Source organism: Microcebus murinus, chromosome 4 (genome assembly GCF_040939455.1).
Source record: "Microcebus murinus isolate Inina chromosome 4, M.murinus_Inina_mat1.0, whole genome shotgun sequence".
Lineage (NCBI taxonomy): Eukaryota > Metazoa > Chordata > Mammalia > Primates > Cheirogaleidae > Microcebus > Microcebus murinus.
In genome coordinates, this window is record NC_134107.1 from 76759523 (window position 1) to 76786408 (window position 26886).

Sequence of the window (26886 nt, forward strand, 5' to 3'; positions counted from 1 at the left end):
AAACTTCTCAAAAGAAGACAGAATAATGGCCAACAAACATATGAAAAATTCCTCAACATCTCTAATCATCAGGGAAATGCAAATCAAGACCACAATGAGATATCACTTAACTCCAGTGAAAATGGCTTTTATAAAAAAATCTCAAAACAAAAAATGTTGGCATGGATGTGGAGAGAGAGGAACACTCATACACTGCTGGTGGGACTGTAAACTAGTGCAATCTCTGTGGAAAGTCATATGGACATACCTCAAAGAGCTATAAGTAGAACTACCATTTGATCCAGCAATCCCATTACTAAGCATCTACCCAAAGAAAAAAAAAGATATTTTATAAAAAAGACATCTGGACTAGAATGTTTATAGCAGCCCAATTCACAATTGCAAAGATGTGGAAACAACCCAAGTGCCATGAATACACTAGTGGATTAATAAAATATGCTATACACACACACACACACACACACACACACACACACACACACACACACCATGGAGTTCTACTCAGCCACAAAAAACAACAGTGATGTTGCACCTCTTGTATTACTCTGGATAGAGCTGGAGCCCATTCTACTAAGTGAAGTATCACAAGAATGGAAAAACAAGCACCACATGTACTCACCAGCAAATTGGTATTGATGGATCAACACTTAGGTGCACATATAATAGTAACATTCATCGGGTGTTGGGCAGGTGGGAGGGGGGAGGAGAGTATGGGTATATTCACACCTAATGGGTGTGGTGCACACTGTCTGGTGGATGAACACGCTTGAAACTCTGACTTGGGTGGGGCAAGAGCAATATACATAACCTAAACATTTGTACCCCCAAAATATGTTGAAATAAAAAAAAACAGAAAATGTTATTTGCAACATTTATGTAACATAGAAAAAAATATTTTTATCAAAATTTAAACAGTACATTCTATAAGAAAAAAGAAATTGAGCAAAAATGGGCAAAGTATATGAATAAGCTGTTCAGAAGAAAAGAACTATAGATGACCAATAAACATATGAAAGGAAGATAAACCCACAATTTAAAAAGCACAAAACAGTGAGAAAACTTTCTTTTTCATTATTTTAAAATTTATAAAATTAATAAATATACATTATAAAAAGTGTAAATAATACATAAAGTATGCAATGCTACATGCTTCCTTCAAAGCTCCATAGCAAGCTTGAAATCTTACTTCCTTTCTTAGAAGTATCTCTATTAAAAATTTACTATCCCTTCTAGCCTTTTCTCTATGTGATTAAAAGTGTGGGTGTGTGTCTTTCACAAAAATTGGATTCTATTTATAAATTGTTTTGCACTGAGCTTTTGACAATTTATATACCATCATGATTTTTCAAATCAGTTCTTATAGAATCACCTTATTTGTTTTAAAGGCTGCGTGAGATTTACAATATAACTATACCTTATTCTATATAACTATTTATTGATGGACATTCAATTATTTTCTTTTTTATTAGAAAGAATTCTGTATTACATATATCTTTGTGCTCACTTGTTTTATACTTAGGGTAGATACTTGGAAGTGAAATTGTGGATTGAAGGACATATGAATTTGTATATTAAAGCATATGCCAAATTGCCATTTTAAGAACTGTTTATCAATATATTTTTCTACCAAAGTATGAGAATATCTATTTCTTCAAACAGCTTCTCTTGACATCAATCATTGAAAAGATTTCGCCAATGTGATGAATAAAAAAGTTTTAATTTGCATTCTCCAAGTATTGGGTTTAACATCTTTTCACAGATTTATATAATAGTTCATGTTTGTTTATCTGTTAATTCCCAATTCAGAGCTTTCTCTGGCTTTCAGTTGATTGTCAGTTTCTTATTGACATACAGAAACATTTCTAGCATAAATATTAATCTTTTTATACATGTTATAAATATTGCCTTTTATTCTGTCATTTTTATTTTACTTTTCTTTTTAGAGTTGTAAATTTGGTGTAGTTTATCCAATGACTTCTAGGTTTCTTATTTAGTAAAATTTTTCCCACTCCAGAATTATAAAATTATGTGTTCCAACATGCTTAGTTTTATTGGTGTGGATTTTATTCATCTTTAATTAATTTTTCTATACTGTAAAATAGGAATCTATTTTTTAAAAAACGAATAGCCAACTATCCCAATACTGTTTATTGAATAGTTTATCCTTTCCTCACTGATTTGAAATGCTAATTTTTTTATATACTAAATCAATTGCATTACTTTTTAGACTTTTTATTCTATTCTAACAAATAATTTGTCTATTCCAACAAGATTATACTGTTTTAATTACTTTAGTTTTATAAAGTGGTTTGTTTTCTTATCTGGGAAAGTAAGTACTCAAACCCTGACATTGTTTTTCTTTATCAAAAATTTCTAGACTAATAATCAAAAAATTATTAAGAGAAAAAGTCACAAGGAGAAAAATGTGTTTGGGTATGTGCGTGTGTATATATTTGCATATTTATTTATTTGATTAGGCATAGACAGTTTTTGGAGGGCACACAAGAAACTATGATAATTACCTCTAGGGAGTGAGACTGTTGGAAATACTATTATGAGTGAGACTTTTCACTTTGGATTATGCCTCACTATTTATGTATTCTTTTAAAAATAAATATGCATTTTTAATAATTAAAAGCAGTGTCTGATTTTACGTGCCAGAAACCCAAGCCTGTGTGAGAGCATAGCTTGAATTTCTCAACTGCGGCTCCACATTAAAATTGCTTGGGGGGATTTTAAGAAATACAGATGCACAGGGACCCGCCCCCGGAGATTCTGATTTCATAGTCTGGGCAGGGCCTAGGACATCAGCAGACTGTAGATGCTCCCCAGGTTCTAATGTGCAGCTCTGGCTGAGAACTGTAGATGATGTGAGGCTTAAAAGGGTCCCCAGAAGGCCACTGTGATGAGGCATTTTCAGAATATAATTACTTGGGGATGCAATCCAAAGTAATCCATCACTTCTCTGTCAGGCTGAGTGCCAGCATGAGACCGAAAGCAAACAAGTCCAAGGGGAGGTGTGGAAAAGAACTTTGCTCAATATGTGTAAACGTATCCATCTCTGGGGAAGGCCTCTGTATTGAAAGGTACACTCGCTCGGGCTCCCTCAGCACATAAGGATTCTTGTAAACTAGTCGTGGCCATGAGAGATCCAGGAATCTCATGGAAAACCAGGAAGAGCAAAACAGCTGCTCCTCAGGAGCCCAGACTGTGGTTGGTACTGGAAGTTTCCAACAGAGCTTCAGGAATAGAGTTATTTTGAGACTCTCCCATAGGAGGCTTTCAAACTTCTTTCATCTGGAGAATCACTTTGTTAAAATGAAATGGCTTTGGGAAGTCTGATGTGGAAAACAGATTGGGGAACTAGTCTGACCCACTTACCTCCCCCGCAAAATCCCCTGCCTGAAGAAACCCAAGGAGCGGCTGGAAACCCAGTATTTGTAGTTCACTCCCTCCGCTTCCTTTTCTGTGTGTCTTTTTGGGATGCTTCTCCCTGTCAGTGGATTCTGCCACTGCATCCTGACCAGCCCAGCTAGCCCACGGTACTCTGTTCCTGGTTGAGCAAGATTTTCCACACCAGATGACTACACAGATGGAGTCAAGTGTCCTCGTCCCCTGGGCCAGAGAGGGGGTGGGGGGAATAAGAAGAAAAGAGGGGACCTTGGATTGAAGGTGAAGGGTATAGGAGACATAGTTTCCCTTAGAATGGGAGAATGGATAGGACATGCACCATGATTAACCCGTCTGGGGCAACCACTAAATCAGCCCTCAGTGAATACTGAATTGAAGGGTAGATTTCAACAAGTGTGAACCTGCTTAAATCCAAGTAAAGATACTAAGGGGAAACCTGTCAAGAATATGTAGAGGTCGCTGCACTCTGAACATCTCCGAAGGTCTTTTCTGGTTCTAAGAATCTAGGCTTTTAAAAGGTCTTAACAGCGTAGGAAATCAGGAGAATTAAATTCATTTTCCCTTGGGTTGGGATCTGTGCCATGTGTAGCTTTGTGCACTTGAAATGTGGCAAGTCCAAATTGGCGTGTGGTGTAAAGGAAAATACACACAGGTTTGCAAAGCCTTAGTGTGAAAAAAACCCTAACATTAGTAATAACAATTTTTTATATTGATTGCATTTTGAAATACTATTTTGACTATAGTGGATGAAATATATTATTAAAATTCATTTCACCTGTATTACTTTTTAAAAATGTAATGATATGGATTGAATGTTTGCATCTCCACAAATTCATATGTTGAAGCCCTAATGCTCAAGGCCATGGTATTTGAAGGTGGGGCCTTTGGGAGGTGATTAGGTTAGATGAGGTATTGAGGGTGGTGCCCCCATGATGAGATCAGTGTCCTTAGAAGAAGAAAGAGAGACTCTCTTTCTCCAACAGTGTGAGGATACAGGGAGAAGGTGGCCATCTGCAACCTAGAAAACACGTCCTTGCCAGGGAACAGAATTGGCTAGCACCTTGATCTAGGATTTCCTGTCCTCCAGAATGGTGAGAAATACACGTATTATTGAAGCTACCCAGTCTGTGGTATTTTGATACAGTAGCCTGAACTGACTAGCACACGTGGCTAGCAGAATATTTAAAATTAGGTATGCGGCTCACGTTATCTTTTAATGGACAGTGCTGGGTTGGATGGTGACTGACATTTCCCCCTGCTCAGGTATGGCTGTTAAGATCTGTGTGTGAACAATAGCTCTTTCCTGTGGGGCCTACGTCAATATCCTATCCTTGGTTTGTAATCAGAGCTGTGGACGTTTATCTTATTCTGACTCTTTGTCTTTTTGCTTCATAGACTTCAGCCCAATTCCTTTTCTCAAACAGCACCACTTAATCCTCTCCTGTGGTTTCCCAACATCCCACACCCCGTTGGTATTGTTTGTGGCTTTGCCCCGGCAGGTACTTATGGAGCTTTCCTCTGCCTCTTCACCTCTGTTGCCCTTTCCTGGCTAGTTTTCATCTTTCTAGAACTGGCTCACAGCAACAGATTCACATTTGCACTCGTATCCATTTTTACATGTGCCTTTTTGCGGAGAAGGGTGTTCTAGCCAGCAGCCCTTTCTTTGAGATAAGTGACGCTTCCTAAAACCTCTTCGCTGTTCACTCTGTTTCCCCATGGAATGAAGTGTGCAGGTGAGACTGAGTCACCTCCAGAAGTGTATCTACTTCAAGTGTTAATGATAATAATACAAACAACTGCTATTGTCAATTATTGAGTTTTTATTACTGGCCAGGATGTATACTAGGTACATTATAGACATTCTTATTTAATCCTTACAACAACCCAACAAGGCATGTACCATGGTCCCCATTACAGATGGGAAAGATTAGGCTAAATGACGTTATATGCCTTGCTCACAGATCACTGCTATGAAATGGTGGATCTGGGCTTCACATCCGATCTGTTCCCAAAGTCTTTGCTCTTACCCACTACGTGTATACTGCCTCCCACATACTATGTCACCTCCCAAGTTGGGCAACCTAGTTGGAATTTAATGCTGCACAGCAACTGAGCTGTGCAAGCAAATTTGCTGGAATGATGACAACACTATGCATTTGTGTACTGTTTTGATGATTCTCCAGTTGACATCTGATTTTCACAGAACTCTGTTAAAAAAACTTTATGAGCGCTATTTCACATACTAGAAAAACTGATCTCCAGGGAGATAAGGTGATTTGTTCAGGGTCACTGTTAAGATCCCACACCAGATGAGAACCTAGTTCTGTTGAAATGTTTATTTTCCTTTTTCTGTGCTCATCAGTGTGTCCTTGGGCATCGCACTGCCTTGATGGTAGAAATTCATGACAAATCTTTTGTTGTGATTGCTGATTTCATCTTGCATTATGTGTGGAGTTTGTAGGTATTGACTCACTTGAGTTTCTCAGCTGTAGGCATGTCAGTCTCTTTCATCCAACAAGCATTACCTGAGGCCAAGACTGGCCACGCACCATGCTAAAAGCGGGAATGGAAAGGTGGGTAAGACACGACTTTGTCCTGAGGAGACCACCTTCTAATGGGAGAGTGCTGTCGTCCCATGGAAAACAATTGTCCTAATGGGATATTAAAAAAAACTGTGAGAAGCATAAAGGGAGCAGGAAATAAGTCTGCCTGGGAAGGTTTCATGGTGGAGGGGACTTCTGAGTTTGGTCTCAATGGACTGGGTTGAGAGATGAAAAGCCTGAGTCACTGAGAGTTTTGCAAAGGATCTCATAATTTTTTTAACTTCATTAGGTTTCCTAAAAATATGCTTATTGCCACAGCTCCTTAGAGAGTAGTAGCATAAATTATTTATTGGAATACTTAAAATATTAACATCAGTAAATTCCACAGTAGCTTCACAAATATTCTGACCAGTTGCATAAGCCAATTTAAAATAATGGTTTTCAAGTTACTCAAGCTTTCCAATTCTACAAAGCTGATAAGAATTCTTGGAAACAAATAAGAGGCCCAGAATAATCATCTCAACTCTCTTAACATCAGCCATTGCAGACAGAGGAGGACTCTCTCTCTAACATTTCATGTCCTTTTATTCATTCATGTAAAGAGGTATTTTTTTTTTCCTCACAATGGATACTTAGAGTGTTTGTCTCTTCAAAACAAGTATAAAATTCTTGTTGGTGCCACTGAATTTTATGAACTGAATATCAAGAGCTCAAATGTATACTCTAATATGTCTGGACTATTTGGAGGTAGAAGGAAAAGAACCTTCCAAGTTTAGAAATTAAAACTCATCAGAGTCAAACCCTTGGGGCAGCCCAAGAGGAGACTTCCCTCCATTCTTTTTATGACTGGGTTTTTTGGATGGCCCATACCAGGCTAGACCTAGATCCAAGACGATGGAGATCTTAGGTATTTCTGGCTGAGAAGAAAGATACTATCATGTGATCTCTTCCCTTTCGTGCTTCAATGAGTTGTTTGGTTTGTCTTCTGGGTGTGACCAGATAGATTTACACCCTCTACTTGTAACCAAGATGGAATGTTTCTTCTGATTCTTGACTCATTGAAGAAGAAGGTCCAGGTCTACAAGGCTAGGAGAGCATCAGAACTGCAATAAAATCTTGATAGCCCTGGAAGAGCATCTTTCCCTTGAGCAGGCTTTAAAGGACAGAACAAGGGGCAGAAGGTCCTGGAACAGCTCATCAGCACTGAGGATTGTTGGTGAATATCAATATTTTGTTAAGAATCTAAAAATGAATTGCTTGACAGAGGTGTTCAGAAATACAATGGGCTACCTGGGGAGGAGGTGAGCTCCTTGTCACCGGCAGTATTTAAGTAGAGGCTGGCCAGGCATATACTGGGGAGTCACTTATAAGGCAAGGGTTGGACTAAAGGCCCTAAGATCCCTTCCAACTTCTAGATTTTATTATTTGCAGATCCTTAATTTACCCTGTGTGTATCTTTATGCTTGCAGTTAGCATCTTGTTCTATGATATATTCAGATATGTGACTCCCCTGCAAGTTTGAAAACTCCTTGAAGAAAGGGAGAGACAATATTTATCCTTTTCTATCCCAGGCATTTAGCACAGTGACTAGGGCATAGAAGACACCAAGTAAATATTTATAAAATGAATGAGTAAATTCCTTTTGTACATCAATCTATATATATATATATATTAATATTTATGTGTATCCTGATTATAGTGTCAGTATCAGCAAGTAAACTTGCTTGCTGTGATGGCGTTCGTATTCCTTAGAACCAAGGATTGCTTGAATACCTGAGTGCTGGAATACGCCACCTGATTTCCCAAACATGGCATTTCTGGTTAATGAATTCCCTCTCTAAAGATGGAGCCATACAATGGTCGTTAAGGCAGAGTCAATGCATGACCAGGGTTTTTCTGAATTTGCACTTTTACATCAAGTCTCCAGTGCCATAAATGGCTCTAGAAGTGGCAGTTAGAGGTCCAGATGTAACTTGGCTGCATTAGGTGGCAGGTTTTCATGTGCATAATCAGGAGTATAGTTTCACCCCAAGCTTGGGAAAGAGGCAGGCGTGTGAGGGCCAGGGACTCCAGCGGCACACTGGGCAGAGAGGCAAGTATGCAAGCCGAAGTGGGCGCATAGGAGGGGGAATCTGAGCGAGTTAGACTGGATGAGGAGGTCAGAATGGGGCCAGGAAGTAGGGTCAGATAGGGTGTGGTTTGAGGTTGGAGCAATTGGCAAAGAAGCAGAGGAGGTGGGTGAGGTTGTAAAAAGAATAATATTCAAAGGGACATGTTAAGCTGAGATATACTTGTGCCAAACACTACCATTCATTCATATATTCATTCATTCATTCATTCATTCATTCAACAAATCTTGGGTGAGGTTGTAAAAAGAATAATTTTCAAAGGGACATGTTAAGCTGAAATATACTTGTGCCAAACACTACCATTCATTCATATATTCATTCATTCATTCATTCATTCATTCATTCAACAAATCTATATCGAGTACTTGCCTTGTGATAGTGCTGTGCAAATGCTAGGGATACAAATACAAATAAGGTAGGATCTCTGCTCTCAAGTGCCTAAACTAAACTCTATAGACATATTAACAGACAGTTGCAATACAGTGTGCTCAGTGCTATGGTGAGTTAAGCACAGGGAGCCTATGGAAGCCTCTGGGGAACACATAAACAAGTCTTAAGATGAGATATGAAGGATAAGTTGCATTAATAATTAGCAAGGTGAGGAGGGCAGACAGAAAGAACAATCTCACTAGAATTCTAGGAATGGCTGAATATACAAAAGACTAAAGAAGGGAGCTTATTCAGGGATTGCAAATGCTTTGTAATAGTTGGGACTTATGTGCCACGTTAAGTACTCCAGGCTTTTTCTGGGGAACAATGAATCACCGGAGCATTTTAATCTGAGAGTGACACGACAGGATAATTTACTACAAAGTAAATTGTGGAAAACGGGCTGGAGGAAAGGAAGACCAGTGAGGTACTGAAGCTGTTACAGTGTCTCAGTAAGAGATGACAGTGGCTCCACAAAGGCTGAGGCTATGAAAACGGAAGCAGAGGGATGCATGAGACATTTGAAAGTTAGAATGGACAGAGCTTGGTGATCAATTAGATATGAGATGTAATCAATCAAGGATGGCCAGGTTTCTGGCTTGGGCAGCTGGGTGGATGGCTCTCTCTGGAGGCAGAGTGGCAAGAGAGGAGGGTGTGTCAGTTTCAGAAGATCTCTGGTCTGGGGGAGCCAGAGAGTGAAACCTCCTTAAATCTAAAGGGTCAGTTCTGCTGGCCTGTCTCACACTACTCTGTCAGGGCAGACAAGCCTCCTTTGGGAGCTTAATGAGATCTAATACCTGGCTAGGGTCCTTACCCACACTGGCCATTAACATTATTCATCCATTCTATCAACCAATATGTATTAAATGCCAATTATATATTCATAGTGTCCCAGGATTCCATACACTCCAGCGTCTATCTATGCAGGTAGCTTAGTTCTAAAAAAGCAATTCTCAAAGTCAGAATTATAACTGTAAGTTTTCAATAATCTTTCCTATTCACCCCACCCCAACTTATCATGAGTATTATTGTTCGTGCTGTCATGTGCTGTTTCTATACTTCCTGTTCCCATGGTTGCATAACTTTTTTTTTTTCATTAAATTCCCATGGTTGCATTTAATTTTAGTTTCCTGTTCATGGGTTTAGTCTTTGATAGAGTTTTGACTTGGATAGAGGTTAAAGACTTTATAGAAAACCCTGAGTAAGTTGTTTTATATGGCCTGGGGCCTAAAAACTATTTTCTGGACTCCAGAGTTTCCGGAGCAACTCTGGGGCTTCCTGTAACTCAAGGGATGGTTTCAGTAACAGAGGTGATTGATCAAATTCTTCCTTGCAGTACTTGCGTTTGATGCAACTTCATTTCACTTTTGGTGCTTGGCTTTCTCAATCTGAGGTGTGAAATTAAAGCATTGGAGAAACCAGCAGGGGTTGAGGTTGAAGTTAATAAAACACTCAACTGAGCCAACTACATAGTTCAGATTGATAAAATAAAAGATGTGGATGCAACAGCCTAACCTCACACATCAAGAAGATAATCATCTTGCAGATCTATTTCAGGAACCAGGGGTGCCTAGGCCATTGAGCCAAGAGTGATGGGGAACCTACCTTGAAAATCACTGGTCAGTGAATCAGTAAAGCCTATGTTTGTTAAACAAAGCTCTTAGAATGTCTAACTCACTTTTCAAGGATATTGCAAAGACTAATGAAATGATTTTTAATTATCAGTCTGTTGTAAATAAATGATGCTTCTTAAGGGTGTAGTATTAGTGTTAATGTTATTTCGTAATCAATAAAGATACAAAATGTTGCATATTTCGTTCAGTTGATTAAACGATGATACTAGTGTGATTATGGCCCAGGGTTGAATTTCTACTCCAGATACGTTTTTAGTTTTGCACATGGAACATGTCTTATTCAATGGCAGACTCCCTCTTGGCCCAATCAGCCACTTCTCCTGTTTTGAGGCTGATGTCTCAGTTGACTAATGGATAAATAAATGCACTTCCTCACTCCACTGACATGGGTGCATAGGGTGCTTTTATATGTAAAAGGATAGCATCATAGGCTGCAAGTCGTAGAAGTCTAAACAGGCCTTTCACATCTAGTCCTAATTCTTTCATTTAAAGTTGGGAAAACTAAGCCCAGAGAAAGTAAGCAGCTTGCCCAAAGTCACCTGGTTAGTGCTAGAGTCAGGGCCCAAACCTGGATTTACTGATAAGTTCACTGTTCTCACTATTGCATTGTGTTACATTTACCCTTGTCTAGGATTTCCTTCTAAAACTTTTGGATTGAACACAAATCTCTAGTGAGCTAGTACCCAAGGCATGCACTACAACCTTTGGAACCTCCTTGTATTTCATTAGAGCTTTTTGTTTGTTGCAACTCCTAGGAGTACCACACTTCTCTAGGCAGACAGCCAAAAAGCAACAAGTCAATTTGCTTTGTCTGCAGTGCGGCAGGCAGCGCAAGAACCTGCAGGGCAACTGCGAACAGCATTCTAGAGCCCAAATCAAGCCAGCTGCTCTGATTACAGCAAATAATAATAGGTGCCTATTCTAATTAGGCTGACAGGATTTCTGCCATGGTGGATGTCTCACTTGCTGCATTCACAGATGTGGTGAATCGGTCATGTTCAATTATTCAACCACTTTCCTTTGAGGATCTGCTACATGAAGAGTGTTATTAAGATCTCTTTGTATAATAATGCAAGCAAAAGTTTGGCCATGGGTTGTAACTAGCCCAGATATGGTTTATACATAGAGATTCCCCGGGCTGGGCTTCTCAGAGGCGGCCAGTGGAGTGAATGGTCTTTTTATGAAAGCCTCGTGACATGTGCCTTTTGTGTCATGGTTTTCAAGAGGAAATGGAAAATTGGTCTCTATGGTCCCTCTTGGCTGTGGGATTTTCCTTTAAAATAATATTATTGCACACTTTTTTTTCAGATTGCAAAAGCAATATATGTTCATTGGTGCCGCAGCAAAAAATTACAAAGAAAATAAGAAGTAGCAACCTCATACCCACTCAGACCATACCCATATCTTGACAAGCTTTGCATGCCCAAGGAAAATAATGAACTAGAAACTGACCACTTCCTTCTAGAAAGCTTCCATTTCCCAAGAGAGCATGAGTAGTAATTTATATCCATTTTTTGTGCTCATTATGTATTTCAGGAGATTTCATCTGATCTGAGAGCTGTACATATAAGCGACTTGCAGTAAGCATGGACCTCAGTGAAAAATGGCCTTTGGAGGAAGGAACCTGGTTGTCGCATGCTGGAATTCATCATTTTGCCAACACCAGAGGGGGTATGGCTGTTTTTGATGTCCCTGATATGCGTGGTACTCTTCAACCCCTGCACCTCACTATGTCAACCCAGCTGTATACTCAGTACGTGCCAGTGCTGTTTGTCCTTTCAAAAGCAGCCAGGTGGAGAGGAGAGGGCATGGACTTTGAAGTCAGACGAACCTGGGTTCAGATCTTGAATTTACTAGGTGTAAGCTATATGGCCTTGAGGAAATCTGTTGTTTCCTGGGCTCTAACACGGGAATAAGAGTGCTTACTTTTCAGGGTTGAGATAAGTGCCATCAGCTGTCATTTACTGAGCCCTTGCCCTGGTCAGGTGGGAAGTTGGTCAAACATCTTCGAGCAGCTAACATGTGTCAGGCACTGTGTTCCTGCTTTGCTCATCTCTTCCCCTCCCAACAACCCTGTAAGCATTCAAGCTGAGGATAAAGCAACCGGTATAAACAGAGTAGGTCAGCACCCCTTCCCTTCTTTTTCTTTGTCTGATCACTTGATTAATGTGACTCAGCATTAAATGATGGGGATATTGTTACTTTCCTGGAACAGAGCATGCGAATCTAAGAACCACACTCTGATACAGAGTTCTGATCCTCTGTTGTGTATGAGAGTCCACTCCCTCACCCCATCTCCCAAATCTGATAGAGATCTATCTACTTTGGTGGTAGAAGCTTGTTTTCAGCACACCTATAGCATTTCATTCAATGACCCAAGACACTCCCTTATGTGCCCCATCTCTAAAATGGGGCAACTTATACAGCAGCAAACATTTATAGAGCTTCTGCACTGCACCAGGTTATATCTTCCAACCAAGAGTATCTCACAGAATGGGAGAGTCTCCAAAGGGAAGATTGGATGCAGAATGGATGCTCTAAGGGAGGAAATTTGGGTGCATTCTATCCCCAAATCGACTGCTGTTTGTTGTCACACTGTTATGCTGTTATGCCAGCCACATTTTAGTAGTTCATATGGCAGTATCTACTCCCAGTTCATGGAATAAAGGTGAACCTCCTTAGCTAAACACACAGTCCTTCCCAATCTGACCTCTGCCTGCCTCTCAAGACTCATCTCCTGCTGCCCGTCACTAATAGCTACCCCCTTCCATCATGCTGTGTTGACCTCCCTCTACATCCTCAAACACATAATGCTCTCATGCACCTGTGAGCCTTCGCAAAGGCTGTTATTACTACCTGCCTTCTACTCGGCCAGTTCCTACTCAACTTGAAGCTTTGGCTTAAGACATCTGTTCTAAGATCTCTTCCTGCTGCTGCCTACTAGCCACTCCCATCCTGGTGTGAATGCGAGGCCCTCCTCAGCACTGCCATGGCACTTATCACACTGTGTTGTGATTGTCTATATCCTCAACAGCATGTGAGCTTCCTGAGCAGACATCTTGTTTTGTTCATCTTTGCATCCCTTTCACTGCAGCATGGCAAATACTTGGTGCACAACTGATGGGGAACTAGCTGGATGGTTGGATGAATGAATGAATGAATGATGGTCGGGACCACGTCTTCTGCATATCTCTGCCTTCCTTGAGAGCCTTTTTTTGGCTGTGGCAACCCACTAGTTGCACAACTGTTTCTGGCACCACTACATAACTTCACCTTGCTTTCAGCACACCTATAGAATTTCATTTAAAGACCCAAGGCTTGTTCACCAAAGCCTGAAGGCAGAGAAGGGACAGGAAGTGGGTGTGGCTTGCCCATTGGTGCTTGGGGCTTTTGTAGCCTAGGCAATGGAATCATCCATCATAGAATTTTAGAACTGAAAGTAGCCTTGGGGATCACTGTAACTAAGGAGTGGCTAAAAAACCACTTATTGTGACCAGCTGCATGCACGACCACATCCCTCTGCGAGTTCATCAGGTCTTGTATCTACAATCTTCAGGTGAGTCTGGCCATTAGGCAGGGGAACCAGACCTGTGTGTAGATCTGCCTAAAGGGAAGGCACTGCTCTTGAGTAAGTGGTGAGCCTCTGATGAGTTTAGTTCTGGTGGGCAACAGATGCGGTGATATCTGGCCCCAGTCCAGACAGTCAGTCTGCAAGGATGGAGACTCCAAGCCAGAGACCGGCAGTGTTGTGGGGTGTGGGCAAAGCAGTCACAAGGAATCACTGTGGCTGACATTTGAAAATCCTTGTGGGCAGCCAGTACCAGGATGGTTCCCAGAGGCCTGGACTGAGATTCAGGAAAGGCGCAGGTCCTAAGAGGACTGAATAGGATGCCAAAAAAGGAATCTGGTGAACCTTGAAGTAAGATGAGGAAACTCGCACTCAGAACTAAGTATGCTAACCCTGCTGTGCCAGAGCTAAGTCAGACATGGGCCAATTACTAAGAAATATTTTAAACCATTTATTAGGTCTATACTATTGCCAGATATTACACTAAGCATTTTTGGTATAGATATAGACTATTTCAATTAATTCTCACAACAACTTCACTCTCATTTTATGAATTAAGAAACAGCCTTCAGAGGCTGAGAAACTTGTGTAAGGTCATTCAGCTCATCAACGGCAACATTGATATTGGAACCTAGATCTGTCCAACTGCAGCCACCAGAGGCTGCTGTCCCTCAATTCACTCTCCTACACTCCCTACTCTGCCTTTGAAGTTTAAGGCTCTGGTGGTCTGTCACAAACTTTTATTTCTGGTTATTTGATTATCACAGTAGAAAAGAAAAACCAGCTCTGAGCAGGGCCAGAATATAAACAGTATTGTCTCAACATGTGAATTATCATCTAAGCCTACGCAGGACTCTGTCCACAGCCGACCCAGCTAGGACCTTGACCCACCTGCTTGACATCTTTCCTTGACACCCCCGTTCCCCAGCCCACCTCTCCCCACCTCTGGCTACTCCCAGCTGCTCTATCTCTGAGGCCCAACGTGGGCCAGTTTGCAGTTCTCGTGAAGTACCAGGGAAAGTCCTGGAAGTGGCCAGGCCTGGGGGTTTTGTTCTTGGCTTCATGCAGTCCTCAGAGACTTGCATTGTCTGCCAGGGAGGCTCAGTCATCCTGAGTCATAGGCCTGGAGGCAGAGCCACACAACATCTGCCCTTGTGTTATCCTCAGAGCATCTCCAGGCTGCAACTGGGGTAAAATAGCCTCCAAGAAGCTGGCTGGGAAGAACCTAGGATGTCTGGGAGTGACAAGGAGTTTCTGAAGGAAAGTCCCTCTGCCACTCCTGCTTCCTACTCTCCTAAAAATGTCCCTGACCTGGGTTTTCAAATTTATTGTAAAGGTCTGGAGCACACTTTCCAAATGAAACAGGCTGTAGTCCTTGACATATAAACCGGAAGCGGGGCCGTGTTTGGCCAAGAGTCCCGTTTCTGTCTGTCACATTGCAAGTCAATTGGGCTGTTCCTCTGGTTTGCCAGCCGCCATGTCATATGTGTGGGATTTGGTGCAGGCTAAGAGGCCCTTCTTGCAAATCCATAATATATTTCTTCTTCCTGTTATAGATGTTCTCACTCAGCTGCTTGGGAAACCTGCTGTCATCCACTATTCCCAGGGGACACAACCCGCTTAAGCTCCTCATTAGGGAGGAGGCAGGAAGCCTGAAAAACATAACCTGGCAGTGAGGGCCAGGTACAATGTAGAAATTCAGTGGTACTATTCCCATTATGGTTATAAAAACAGGAAGGAGCAGATTTCCCTTCTGGTGCCTCTTGGGGTCAGGGAGAGTTTTAACTTTGGTCAGGAAGGAAGGAGGCCACTTTTTCTGAGAGCAATCTGTGTGCCAAGCACTACCATGGATATTACTTCATTTTCAAACCCTCATTGGAATATTGTGAGGTAGTTATTGTTAACTGCATCTTGCAGATGACGAAACTAAGTCCTGGAAAGGCACGTTCACTAAGCTGAGTTCATACGGCAAAGGGCAGCAAAGCTCACAGTCAAGCCTAGGTCTTTATACTCCAGAGCTGCGCTCTGTCCATTTCTGTCTGCCAGTTTCAAAGGGCAACATTCTTCTGCATTTCCACCTTTTTGTGGAGTTTGATGCTTTTTGTCTATTTCTCTTGCATACTGTGTGGTTAAGCTGTGGCTACAGTGGAATCTCTTATCCGTGATCTCCGACTGGCTCTTGTTTCAGTAAGTTCCATAAAGGCTATCATCCGTTCCAGCCCTTTCATTTTACAGAGAAGAGCATAGTCTAGGCAGGTTTGGAGACTCATCCAAGATTGAAGGTAAAACTAGGCCTAGAGCCCAGGCCTCCGCCTCCCCTCCCACCACCTACACGATGCCGACTGCTGAGGCAACAGCTTCCTGGGAAAATGACTTTCATGTGAAAGAAGGCAGACTCCCATGCAGTTCAAGAAGGCTCTATTTGCAGCTCTGAAAGAAGCAATTCCTTCTCAGGCCTCCATCTAGGATGCTGGGGTAGAAAATGTAAGATCAGAATGGTCTCTGCCCTTCCGCAGAAACTCACATTCATCCTATAGATTATGTTTTTTAATAGTTTAGTCATAGATTTCAACAGCAGCAAATGTTTTTGCCTTTAATCTAAACACAGGGTATTTTGTTTGATTTCACTCAATAGATCCAACTGAATATGAGTTGGAAATGTATGATTTTCCTCTGCAGGGACCTTTTCCTGTGTGTATTTTTGGAATCATTCTTTATTCTGATTCATGTCCGTGTACCCCTTCTAGTAGCTTCTTGGCTCAGCCAGAGTTTATTTCCTTTAATATGATGTTGAGTGAGGATTCTTTTAAATCTTCATCTCTGTACCATGCTTGGAAAGGGAATTAGGGTGTGGGGGGCAGGGCTGCATGAATCCAATTTGTTTATATATTTCAAAAAACACCTTGCTTTTGTTAATAGCATCTCCTGCATTGGTATGTTTTGTTTTTTTTTTTTTTTTTTTTTTTTTAGAGAACATATTTAGCATTTTTACCAGAATGAATCCTTGGCTTCCTGTCAAAATTACTATCATTTCATCTCTTGGGTTGTATTGTTTCTGCTAAGGATAATAATTTTTTTCAGGTGAGATATAGTTAACTATTCTTCCAATGGAGCTCACTGCATTCTTCTAGAAGTTATAAAACAAAGCAGTTATCTGAGGCTTGATTTTCATTAAGGAAAATAAAGCAACTATGTTTTATTTCTCCCTTTTATCAAAGATTATAATGAAGTGGGGTTGTGCTAAAAGGAAAGAATATTAACCCTGAGAGAACAAGAAATGCACTTTGGGCCAATTCGGCCTGGGAGTTAATGTGGGCAATTAATTGCAAATTTCCTTTTGATGAAACCTTACTCATGGGCATGCATTTGTCCTTGGTGTCATTGTTGACTTGTCCTAAGAGGTACAAACAAGAGACAAGGATAACAGAACTCAGTCATGCTGTGCTCAGGCAGCCTTGGTCCCTTTCTACCCTCCTAAATCAGTCCTGCCCACGCTCCCAAGGGAGCAGAGGGGAGGAGGGGCGGGCATTGCTTTTCCACTCTGTTCTGTTGTTAACTAGCAGAAGGCCTCCAAGAGATGGGAAGGCTACCTGCAGAGAAGATGAGCAAAGGGCAATGCCAGGGAAGAGAGGAAGGCAGAGGGATGACTCAGCCCACTTCTTTCTGTCTTTCATGCTTGCAATTGGTGACCTTCCCGGGAGCTGGGGATGGGAAGGCCATGCACAGATCCTAGTGGGCTCTGGCTACCGTTCTAAATTGTTTTAATGGCATTTGTGTAGCTCTTTCTTGCAAAGAGAATTGATAGCATACCTTGGCTAGAAAAAAACTTCTCCCCATGTGGCATTTAGCCCCTTACCCATTTCTTGGAGGAAGAAGCGTATCTGTGTGGGACTCCATCTCTTCCACTTCTCTACCTGACCAAGTGGCTGTCTAACTCCTGGGGGGCCCCAGATTCAGAGCAGCCTATAAAGGCCTCTCCTCCAAATAGAGCCTGCAGTCAATGCACCCTGGGTGGCCAGGAGCTGATGGCATTTCCAGATTGCTGCAGGTCATGTTCCCAGCCCATAGCTGGAGTCCTTGCACACTAAGCAGGAGATCAGTGATGGGAACTATGCTAAGGATGTTTCTTCTAGCTACCCCAAAACCATTTAGACTGTGCTATTAGCTCTAGGAATGCAATTAAGAATTCCTTTGAACCTAGAGTGATGTCCAACATTGCAATATAGCCATACATCATTTACTGATAAATGAAGGTTCTGACTGAGTTTTCCAGATAACTGAAGCAGAACCCTTTAAAAATGTACAAAAATATACATTTTGTTTAAAATTTTACTGTTTTCTAATAGTTGATAAGACTTTTTTTCTGTGATATTTTAAAATACATTCTCTTGTCCCACTAAACAGTCATATCCCAGCTTATGATTGGGAATGGAGCAAAATTTCATTTAGAATTTTTTTGCTTTTGATTTGGAATCCATAACAATATATCCAACTCATTTAAACAATTCATATACACATTTAAATATGCCTAAAAAATCTCTACTAGGACACCCAAGAAGTTGTGGATAGTGTTTCAGTCTGGGGATGGAGATTAGTATAGGACAGGAAAGGAACTTATTTTCCAGTTTTTACCCATCCATACTGTTTTTCCTTTACTCAAACATACCTTATTGGCTTATATACTAAAAAATAAATTTAAAACATTTAGAATAACATAAAGAAAGAAAGAATATTAAAGCTAGGAGTTGGATTCCCACCCAGACTAGCTTCCAAAAGCCCATTCATCTCATGATGTGTTGGAGCAATAGTAACAGTGGCCATTAGACACCAGCCCCCTTTGTAATCTGTTTCTATGGTAAATCTCATTTTGAGCTCCAGTAATAGTTCCTTTTTGCTGCTTCCTCCCCACATATCCCACCCTCTAATAAATAAGCTGCCCTAGAAACAGGAGCAGGGACTCCGTCTTGCTGTCTGCAGGGCCCATGGCAGCAGGATGGCCACTCTCCACCTGGGGCAGTAAAAAGAAAGCAGTCCAGAATGTTCCCACCCTTTATGTAGGAGGAAAATTGGCATTTATTAAGTACCCACTGTGTGCCAGACATCATGCCTGGTCTGTCTCATACCTCGCCTATTTTGTTCTTCCAACAATCCAATGAAATAAGTATTAGTGTCAGGAAACTGAGGCTCTGAGAGGGTTAGTAACATCCCTGAAAAATTGCCCCAGTACCAACTGACAAAGCCGAGATGCTAACTTATGAACGTGTGCATTGTCCATTGTAACTCAGTGACCCCCCCTCCCACCCGAACCATTTCTTTATAAGAGGCCTATAAAAGTCAAGTGTAGATAGGTACTTTGGACATTGCCCTGAGATTCAATAAGGTCTCGTGTCATGGAATCTCTTATTAAAGGGCACTGGTCACCTCCGTATCTGCAGTGCCCACACAATGCCAGAAACATGGTCAATTCTCAATAAATGTTTGTTTGATTAACAGGAAACATTATTGTTTACTCTGCTATGCTTCCTAAGATAGAAAATTGGAATCATATATTTTAGAAAATTTCCGACACCAAATGTTGAAACAAGCAAGAGAAATGTTTTCTCATTAACCCTCAGTTGATTAGGAAATTCAAATACCTAAAGTGCTGTAAGGAAAGTTCCTGGCTTATAATTCATTCATTTACATGAACAAATTGAAGGGGGAGGGGATCCCTTGTGAGTTAGAACAGTGTGTCAGGCTCCAGAACCTAGCCACCTTGTGGAACACGGGTGACGCTCTTCACAGGGGTGAACCTGTTGCTGGCTTCATATAACCAACTTTCAAGCCAGCTTTTACAACACAAACTAAATGTCAGAGACAATGAACATTCCCCTAATTTAAACATACTCTGTGTTCAGATCTCGCAAACTTAAATAAAAAAAAAAATAAATAAATAAACATACTCTGTGGTTAGTATTTTCTTTCAGTAACTCAAAGTTGTTGAAAGAAAGAAAAGAGCCCATTTGTGTCAGCTGTAAAGGAGCATGGCATCCAACAATCACCAACATTTATTTGATTTTTATAATGTGACAGTCTCTTTTCTAGGGGCTCTAAATGCATTAGTTTATGGCACTCTCACCACAACCCTGTGTTAGGTATGATTATTATCTCCATTTTTACACAAAACTAAGGCTGGCGGAAATTAAGATACTAGCTAGTGTTGGAGCTGGTATTAGAACCCAGGTCTGGCTGATCCCAAAGGCCTCTGTAGACCTTCTCTTTTGGAGCACAAGGCTATTTCCTTCTTTATATGACGAGAAACTGAAGGAGACATTCTGCATTCTGCAGACCTCCCATCTGCGTCCATCCATTCACAGGATCTGGGGTCAAAAGCTACTCTTAGAACAAAGAACTGACATTGGAATTGGCAATGGCAAGGCCTTTCTTGACTTGGACAAGAGCCACTCTGGCATAGTGAGGTAGAAACCTGTTTGGACTGCTTGGAAGAGTGAAAGGAAGAATGGGCACTAGCAGTGTAGACAATTCATTCAATGAAATTTGTCATAAAGGGCAGCTGAGGATTGGTATAATGACTGGAGAGATGTGGAGTCAAAGGAAGATTTAAAAAAAAAAACAGGAACATAGTATGTCTGTATACTGATGGGAGTGATGTAGGACAGAGGAAAATAATAATCTATGTGGGAAGGAGGAAAAGCCACATGAATGGGATCTAATCACAATGCAAGCCATAATGGCCTTAGATAAATCATCCACAGAGAAGGAAAGTAAATAAGCCAGGCAAATGTAGAGTAATTTCTGGGCTGCACTAAGGTCCACTTGATTTAGTGGTCACACATTGAAAATAAAACCAGACAGCATAATTTTGTGCTTCTCCAATCATGTTTAGCTGAGTTCAGGCAAAGAGAAGATGGAGAATTAGATTTTTACAGGTAAATAGTATGAAAACAGTGTGGGACATGGATTTGAGGGTATATGTAAGAGAGAAATGATAACAATGAACCTGGAAACCAAAGTGCATAAGATAGGAAAGGAGGTCACGAGGAGAGTGAGAGACAGAGAATTAAGGACAGGACAAGTTAGTTATAAGTGCTGTTAGGGTCAAGGAGACATTGGATTGAAATAACAGAGGGAATAGTCTGGAAAGGTAGGAGGTGGTGGTTGGAGAGTGGAATGCTTGACATTGACGTTATGCATGGTGTCACTGTGAGAGCAGGGGCTGGGATGGTCAGAGCAGGTCAAGGAAGGGAAAGGATGTGGAAGAGCTGAGAGACCAGAGTGTGAGAAGGATCCACTATGTAGATAGAGAAAAACTGAGAATTATCACAGGAATGACATTGGGGGAAGTGACAGTGAATCAGGTGCCATTATCTTCCAGGAATGAGGTGGAATAACCCAAAGGTCTGTAAATGGCTGAAATGAGTAGAGGCGGCAAGTGATAAGGCATGTTATTTTCAAGGAAAGTCAGATTTTGGTCAGAGCAAGAAAGTAAAAGAAATATCCTGAGAGGAAGTTGAGGGTATAGGGGATTTTTCTGGTGATGAACCACGCATTCCAGAGGACAAATGAGAAGAGTCTAGAAAGGATTTGGGAGCTCAGATTATCAGGAGCAGGAAAAGAGAAGAGGCTGGAGAGAGGCTAAGCAGCTCAAGAATGGCTGCGTGGGTGGGAAGGACAGCCCCACCCCTGCTTGCCTGGGTTCTGTGAGCAATGATGGCTAAAGTGGCTTCTTTCTGTCCTCTGGGATGATTTATAAACCAAAAGCTGACAGTGGAAAAGCCAGAGATGGCTGGGTGTTTACAGGATGAGAGCACATTGGCACACATCTGGGGCCTCAGGCTGCTGCAGCTGGTGCTTTGATCCCTTTGAGACAATAGAAGGTCCCCCAGGTGGCTGTCCAGACTCTTGACCCTCCAATGGCCAGTCCTCCAAGGATGAAAAAGGGACAACCATTTTTGCGCTTCCTCCTTCCTTCCCTCGACCCCTTCCTGGGTCATCAGCTCTGGGGCTTTCTGTCTGGAGAACATCCCAAAAGCCCAGGGCCCTACCAGGCAGAGCATTCACAGTCAGTCCTGGGGGGAAAAATACATCACGCATCTGCCCCAGTTATTAAGGCCACTGACCCAGTGAGGGAGATTCCCACAATGTGACATTCATTACTTTAGGACTTACAGCTCTCAAAGCATAACTACTGTTTCCACAGTCTGTATCTGAAAGCAGTCGATCTTGTATAGAGTAGACCGAGTATTGCTTTCCCCCTCTTCCCTCCTTTCCCCTCCCACCCCCCTCACACACCCCTTGTCTCGATGCTGTGCAGTCATCCATTGATTACTTAACTCCCAAGCCTCAGTTTCCCTACCTGTGAAATGGAGATCATTTACCTTGATTAGTTGAACCCGGTGGTCTCTTAATTTTTTTTTATTTTTTTTTATTTTATTTTTTTTTTTGAGACAGAGTCTCGCTTTCTTGCCTAGGCTAGAGTGAGTGCCGTGGCGTCAGCCTAGCTCACAGCAACCTCAAACTCCTGGGCTCAAGTGATCCTCCTGCCTCAGCCTCCCAAGTAGCTGGGACTACAGGCACAAGCCACCATGCCCGGCTGATTTTTATATATATATATATATATTAGTTGGCCAATTAATTTCTTTCTATTTTTATGGTAGAGACGGGGTCTCGCTCAGGTTGGTTTTGAACTCCTGACCTTGAGCAATCCGCCCGCCTCGGCCTCCCAGAGTGCTAGGATTACAGGCGTGAGCCACCGCGCCCGGCCTGGTGGTCTCTTAAGAGGAGGAAATAGTGTTTGGACTGGAGTTAGAATTCAGGTTCAGAAAGGAGAGGCTTGAGGGGCATTTGGAGCTCCTCCTCCCTAGCTGCAATTCAAGCTCTGAAAATCTCCTCACAAGAAGCCACAGAACAAACGACTTCCCAAGCACTGGGGCAGGGCGGGCGTAATACAAAAGAGCAGAATCGTTTTAGAACCGGTTATGCTCTAATTTTTAATAAATGGGCAGAGGGGCTGGGGAAGCGGGAGGACGCCCTCCCTCACGGAGCTGGGAGGCTGCGCGCGCGCGCCGCTGCGGAGCGTGACGGCCACGGTCGCCTAGCAACGGGCGGGGATGCGCGCGGGGCGCCGGGCCGGGTGGGCGCGGGAGCTCGCTGCCGCCGCCGCCGCAGCCGCCGCCGCCGCGCGCCCTCGGGCCTCCGGGACCGCGGGAAAACTTTGCGGCTTCTCGGCGCTGGGGCATCGGCACCAGGCCGGGCAGACGGAGCCATGCGCCCAGCCGGCTGAAGGCAGACGATGCTGTCGCCGCCCGGCGCGCCCCGCCCGGGGAGCCGCGGGGTCGCACCCGGGGAAAGTTGGCGCGCTCCTGACCGCGCCTGGAAGACGCTCGGTCCCTGGGCCGAATTGCCCCCTAAGTTTCTGTGGCAATTTCTTACCCCCAGTGGATCGGGCCGTCTGAATCTCGTGTGGCCCCGAGTTCATGGATTCTGATCGCTCGGAGAGAGAAACCCGCGCTTTTCTAAGGAAACCTGCGTTTTAATTGATGCTTAGTCGATTTGCCCTGAATGGTTGCGACTCTATTTTTGTCTTCTCCTTTTCTTCTCCTCCCAGACAGTGAGTTTGTGGAAGCCTCTCCCGCATCCTACGGCCCAGAGGAGTTAGGTAAGTCTGCCCCTTTTGCCTTTTTTTTTTGGGGGGGGGGTCGGAATTCAGCCCGAGAACCACCACGCCAAGACGAAATGGACCAGAGGGGTAGAGAGAAGGGGCCGGGGGACACTTCCCGGCGGCGTGCGTGCTCCCTTCGCGGCGAGAACTGGCGCGTGTGCTTTGGGGGGTGGCGGGGAAAGTGTCCGACGTGGTGTGTGTGTGTGTGTCCAGGTCAACGGTGCTGCTCTGAGAATTGTGGCACAGCAAACTTCCAGACCTGGGGCTTCTGGAAGTAACCTGAACTCATACTGCCTGGAAGGGCACAGCGGTGGCTGGTTCTATCATGCCAAGTACCTTGCAGGAGAAAGATGTCGTCTGAGTACTCCTTAACCTGAATTTAGTGAAGTCAAGGGCTAAAACTCGTGGTGTAATCATTAAACTACAGGACCTGGGAGCTGTTTCCCTCCTTGGTTTCTATTCCTCATCCGGCCTGTAGGTGTCTCGGAGTAGGACGTTCCATCCTCAGCCCTGTCCCTGTAAGTGGAGATAGATATGTGGTGGGGGGAACGCAGACATTCCTGTAAGAGACAGACTTCCTTGTGTGAAGAGAAGGAAGTTCGAAAGGTCGGGACACCTCTAAGTCTTACTGCTACCCATTCTCACTTGGTGGCTTAGTGGTTGGGTTCTTTTCTTCCTTCCTTTTTTTTGTCCCCCTGCTCTCAGGGTTAGTTTAGCTGCTAGCAATCTGAGCTGTCACGTCTGTCCTTGCTATTCTTTTATCACCAACCTGAAAATCTTGCCTTCCTACCATAAAAGGGTTTTTTAATGATGTAAGTTGACAGTAAAGGAGAAAGGAAATTGTCCACAAACAGCAGTTTAAAAATGTTTATCTGTAATAAACATTCGGCTTTGGGCACCTTGTTTTTGGTCAGCCTCTTGTCCTGGGATGTATGTCCTCACCAAGTCCCACAGGACCTGAAGTAAAATTCTATCTCCACAATGACTTTCATTCATTTCTAGGAGCCAAGCACCCAAAATAAATTAAGGGTGGCATTCTGAGACAGGGAAGAGTACCTTGTTTTATTCAGAGGATATATTTCTGACAAGTTGTGAGGCAATCACATCTCTGCAAACAGAATCGTTCATTGAATGCATGAGCAAAACTAGCTTTTAAAGGTGCATTGTGGTGAAACCTTTTATGAAAACGAAAATGACATCTAAACCATACCTTTGCATGTAGTGATTTATTAAGAGGGCAGGTAGTGGCGATCTGCTCCATGCGTGTATAATTGTGTATTAATGACATCAGTATTGACACTCCACAGAGTGACAGAAGCTATTTGATCCTCTTAGAGATAAGCATAAGCAATGGCAGGATGAGCACTGCTCGCTCTGAGAAACCCAACTGTATACTAAATCGTTTGCATTCACGAAATGATTTATGTACCAGAAAAGCCCAGGTGTTTGGCCCTCTTTGATCTCCTTATCTTCCTCTGGGATTTGCAGACTGGACTGCGCAGCTGAGGCACTGATAGATAGGGGATCCTTTCAAATTATCTGCAGAGAAGAAGAAAGCAATCTTCTCTCTCTTCAGCTCCCCTATGGGAAAAGGCCACTTTCTCATGGGGAAATTAGAGCATGTGTCTTAGTCCATTTGGGCTGGACTGCTATAACAAAAACATCGTAAACTGGGTAGTTTATAAACAAAAGAAATTTATTTCTTACAAATTCTGGAGGCTGAGAAGTCCAAGATCAAGACACCAGCAGATTGAGTATCTGGCGAAGGCCTGCTTCCTGGTTAAATGGCTGCCTTCTCACTTTGTCCTCATGTGGCAGAAGGGGCAAGGCAGCTTTCTAGAGGGTCTCTTTTATAAGGGCACTAATTAGATTATGGTTATGAGCTAATCGCCTCCCAAAGACCCCGCCTCCAAGTACCATCACATTGAGGATTAGATTTCAACATATGAATTTTGGGGGAGAGATAAATATTCAGTCTATAACATTATAATAGGAACTGGGGAGCTCCCTCCTAGACTCTGGGCTTGCAGAGTGATAGAGAAAATATTAATAAAACAGGAGCCTGAGAGTTTGAGAACAGGGTCTAGCCCTCACTGTGCTCCAGCTTCTTTAGTAGACATGTTAACTAGCCTCAGTTTTCTTATCTGCAAAAAGCTGGGGTTGTGCCAGGTGACATCTGAGGTGTCTTCCAGTTCCAGCCTCACCTCCTAAGATGCTGTGAGGGGCCTTAAGCCAAAGAAGGCCCATAGACTTTGGGTATTCATTGTTTATATTCATGTGCCATGTTCTTTGGGTACATGGTGTTGCCAAAGGGTTTTTCTCTTCCTGACAGAGCAGCTCTTTGGATCAGAGTGCGTTGTTTCCATGCTATTCAGGTCAAAGAGGGAACTGTCATTTTACCCTTGCAATGAGTCATGATGGTTTTTGGTGCTTTTCTTAGACACACAGCAGGAAAAATGCCTCTTATAGCAGTGGATGAGCCTGTCAAACAGCCATTCTTTCTGGAGCACAGGTTCATAGAAAAAGAGGGAAGTTAAAGGAAAACTGTTTCTCCACTTTCAATACTTCTGATATCCAATGTGTGGGTTTTCCACACCAAGAAATTCTCCAGGTCTTTGCAGACACTAACTGGGTGTCTTACCATTTAATTAAATTGTCACACTACCCAGAGTTAATGCAGACCTCAAAGCTCATCCTACATCACTTCAGATGCCAAATTGCCAATAGCAGGTCTCCACCTCACTCACACTTCCTTCTGACTTGGCTACAAATTGAGGTTTTCCACAACCCTCTTTTTCATTTCTACAGTTGCTATAATGGCTCATAGAACTCAGGGAAACACTTTACTTATGTTTACCAGCTTATCATAAAGGATATTATGAAGAATACATTATGAACAGCTAGATGAACAGGTATACAGGGTGAGGTCTGGAGGGGTCTCAAGCATAGGAGCTTCTGTCCTTGGGGAGTTGGGGTACACTCCCCTTTGGCATGTGGAGGGTGGATGGGTTCACAAACACAGAAACTCTCTATGCCCTCTCATTTAGGATTTTTATGGGTGCTGCATTATGTAGTCATGATTGATCGACTAATTGGCCATTGGTGATTAAACTCAATCCCCAGTCCCTTTCCTCCCTCCTGAGGTCAGGTGGTGGCACAGTGGAAAGAGTAGAGGTGGGGGCTGAATGTTAATAACATGATTGGTTCCTCTGCCAATCAACCCTCATCCCGAAGCTACCTAAGGACTTTCAGCCACCAGTCATCTCAGTAACATAAATTCAGGTAAGGTTGAAAGGGACTTGTTATGAATAAAGAAAGATGTGCCTGTAACCTCTATCACTTGGGAAATTCCAAGGGTTTTAGGAGTTCTGTGCCAGGAATCAGGGATGATGACCAATATATTGTTTATTATATCACAGCAAATTGATATACAAATATAATTGTTTATTATATCATTGCAAAAGTCCTAAAAGCTTGATTTGAATTCTATCACTGCATTTACTTGTGACCT

General features: G+C 42.6%; 1 protein-coding gene across 2 annotated transcripts in view; it reads left to right on the forward strand.

Moving 5' to 3' along the window:
• AMOTL1 (angiomotin like 1) overlaps window positions 1–26886 on the forward strand; it is a 171462-nt gene that overhangs the window by 23138 nt on the left and 121438 nt on the right. The window contains exons 2-3 of one of the 2 annotated variants that reach the window (XM_076002448.1): window positions 11683–11817; window positions 23322–23372. In XM_076002448.1, the coding sequence (XP_075858563.1) occupies window positions 11733–11817; window positions 23322–23372 (136 nt within the window). In that variant the 5' untranslated portion in view covers window positions 11683–11732. The remainder of the gene's footprint in view (window positions 1–11682; window positions 11818–23321; window positions 23373–26886) is intronic. The other variant, XM_076002449.1, reaches the window with a different exon arrangement.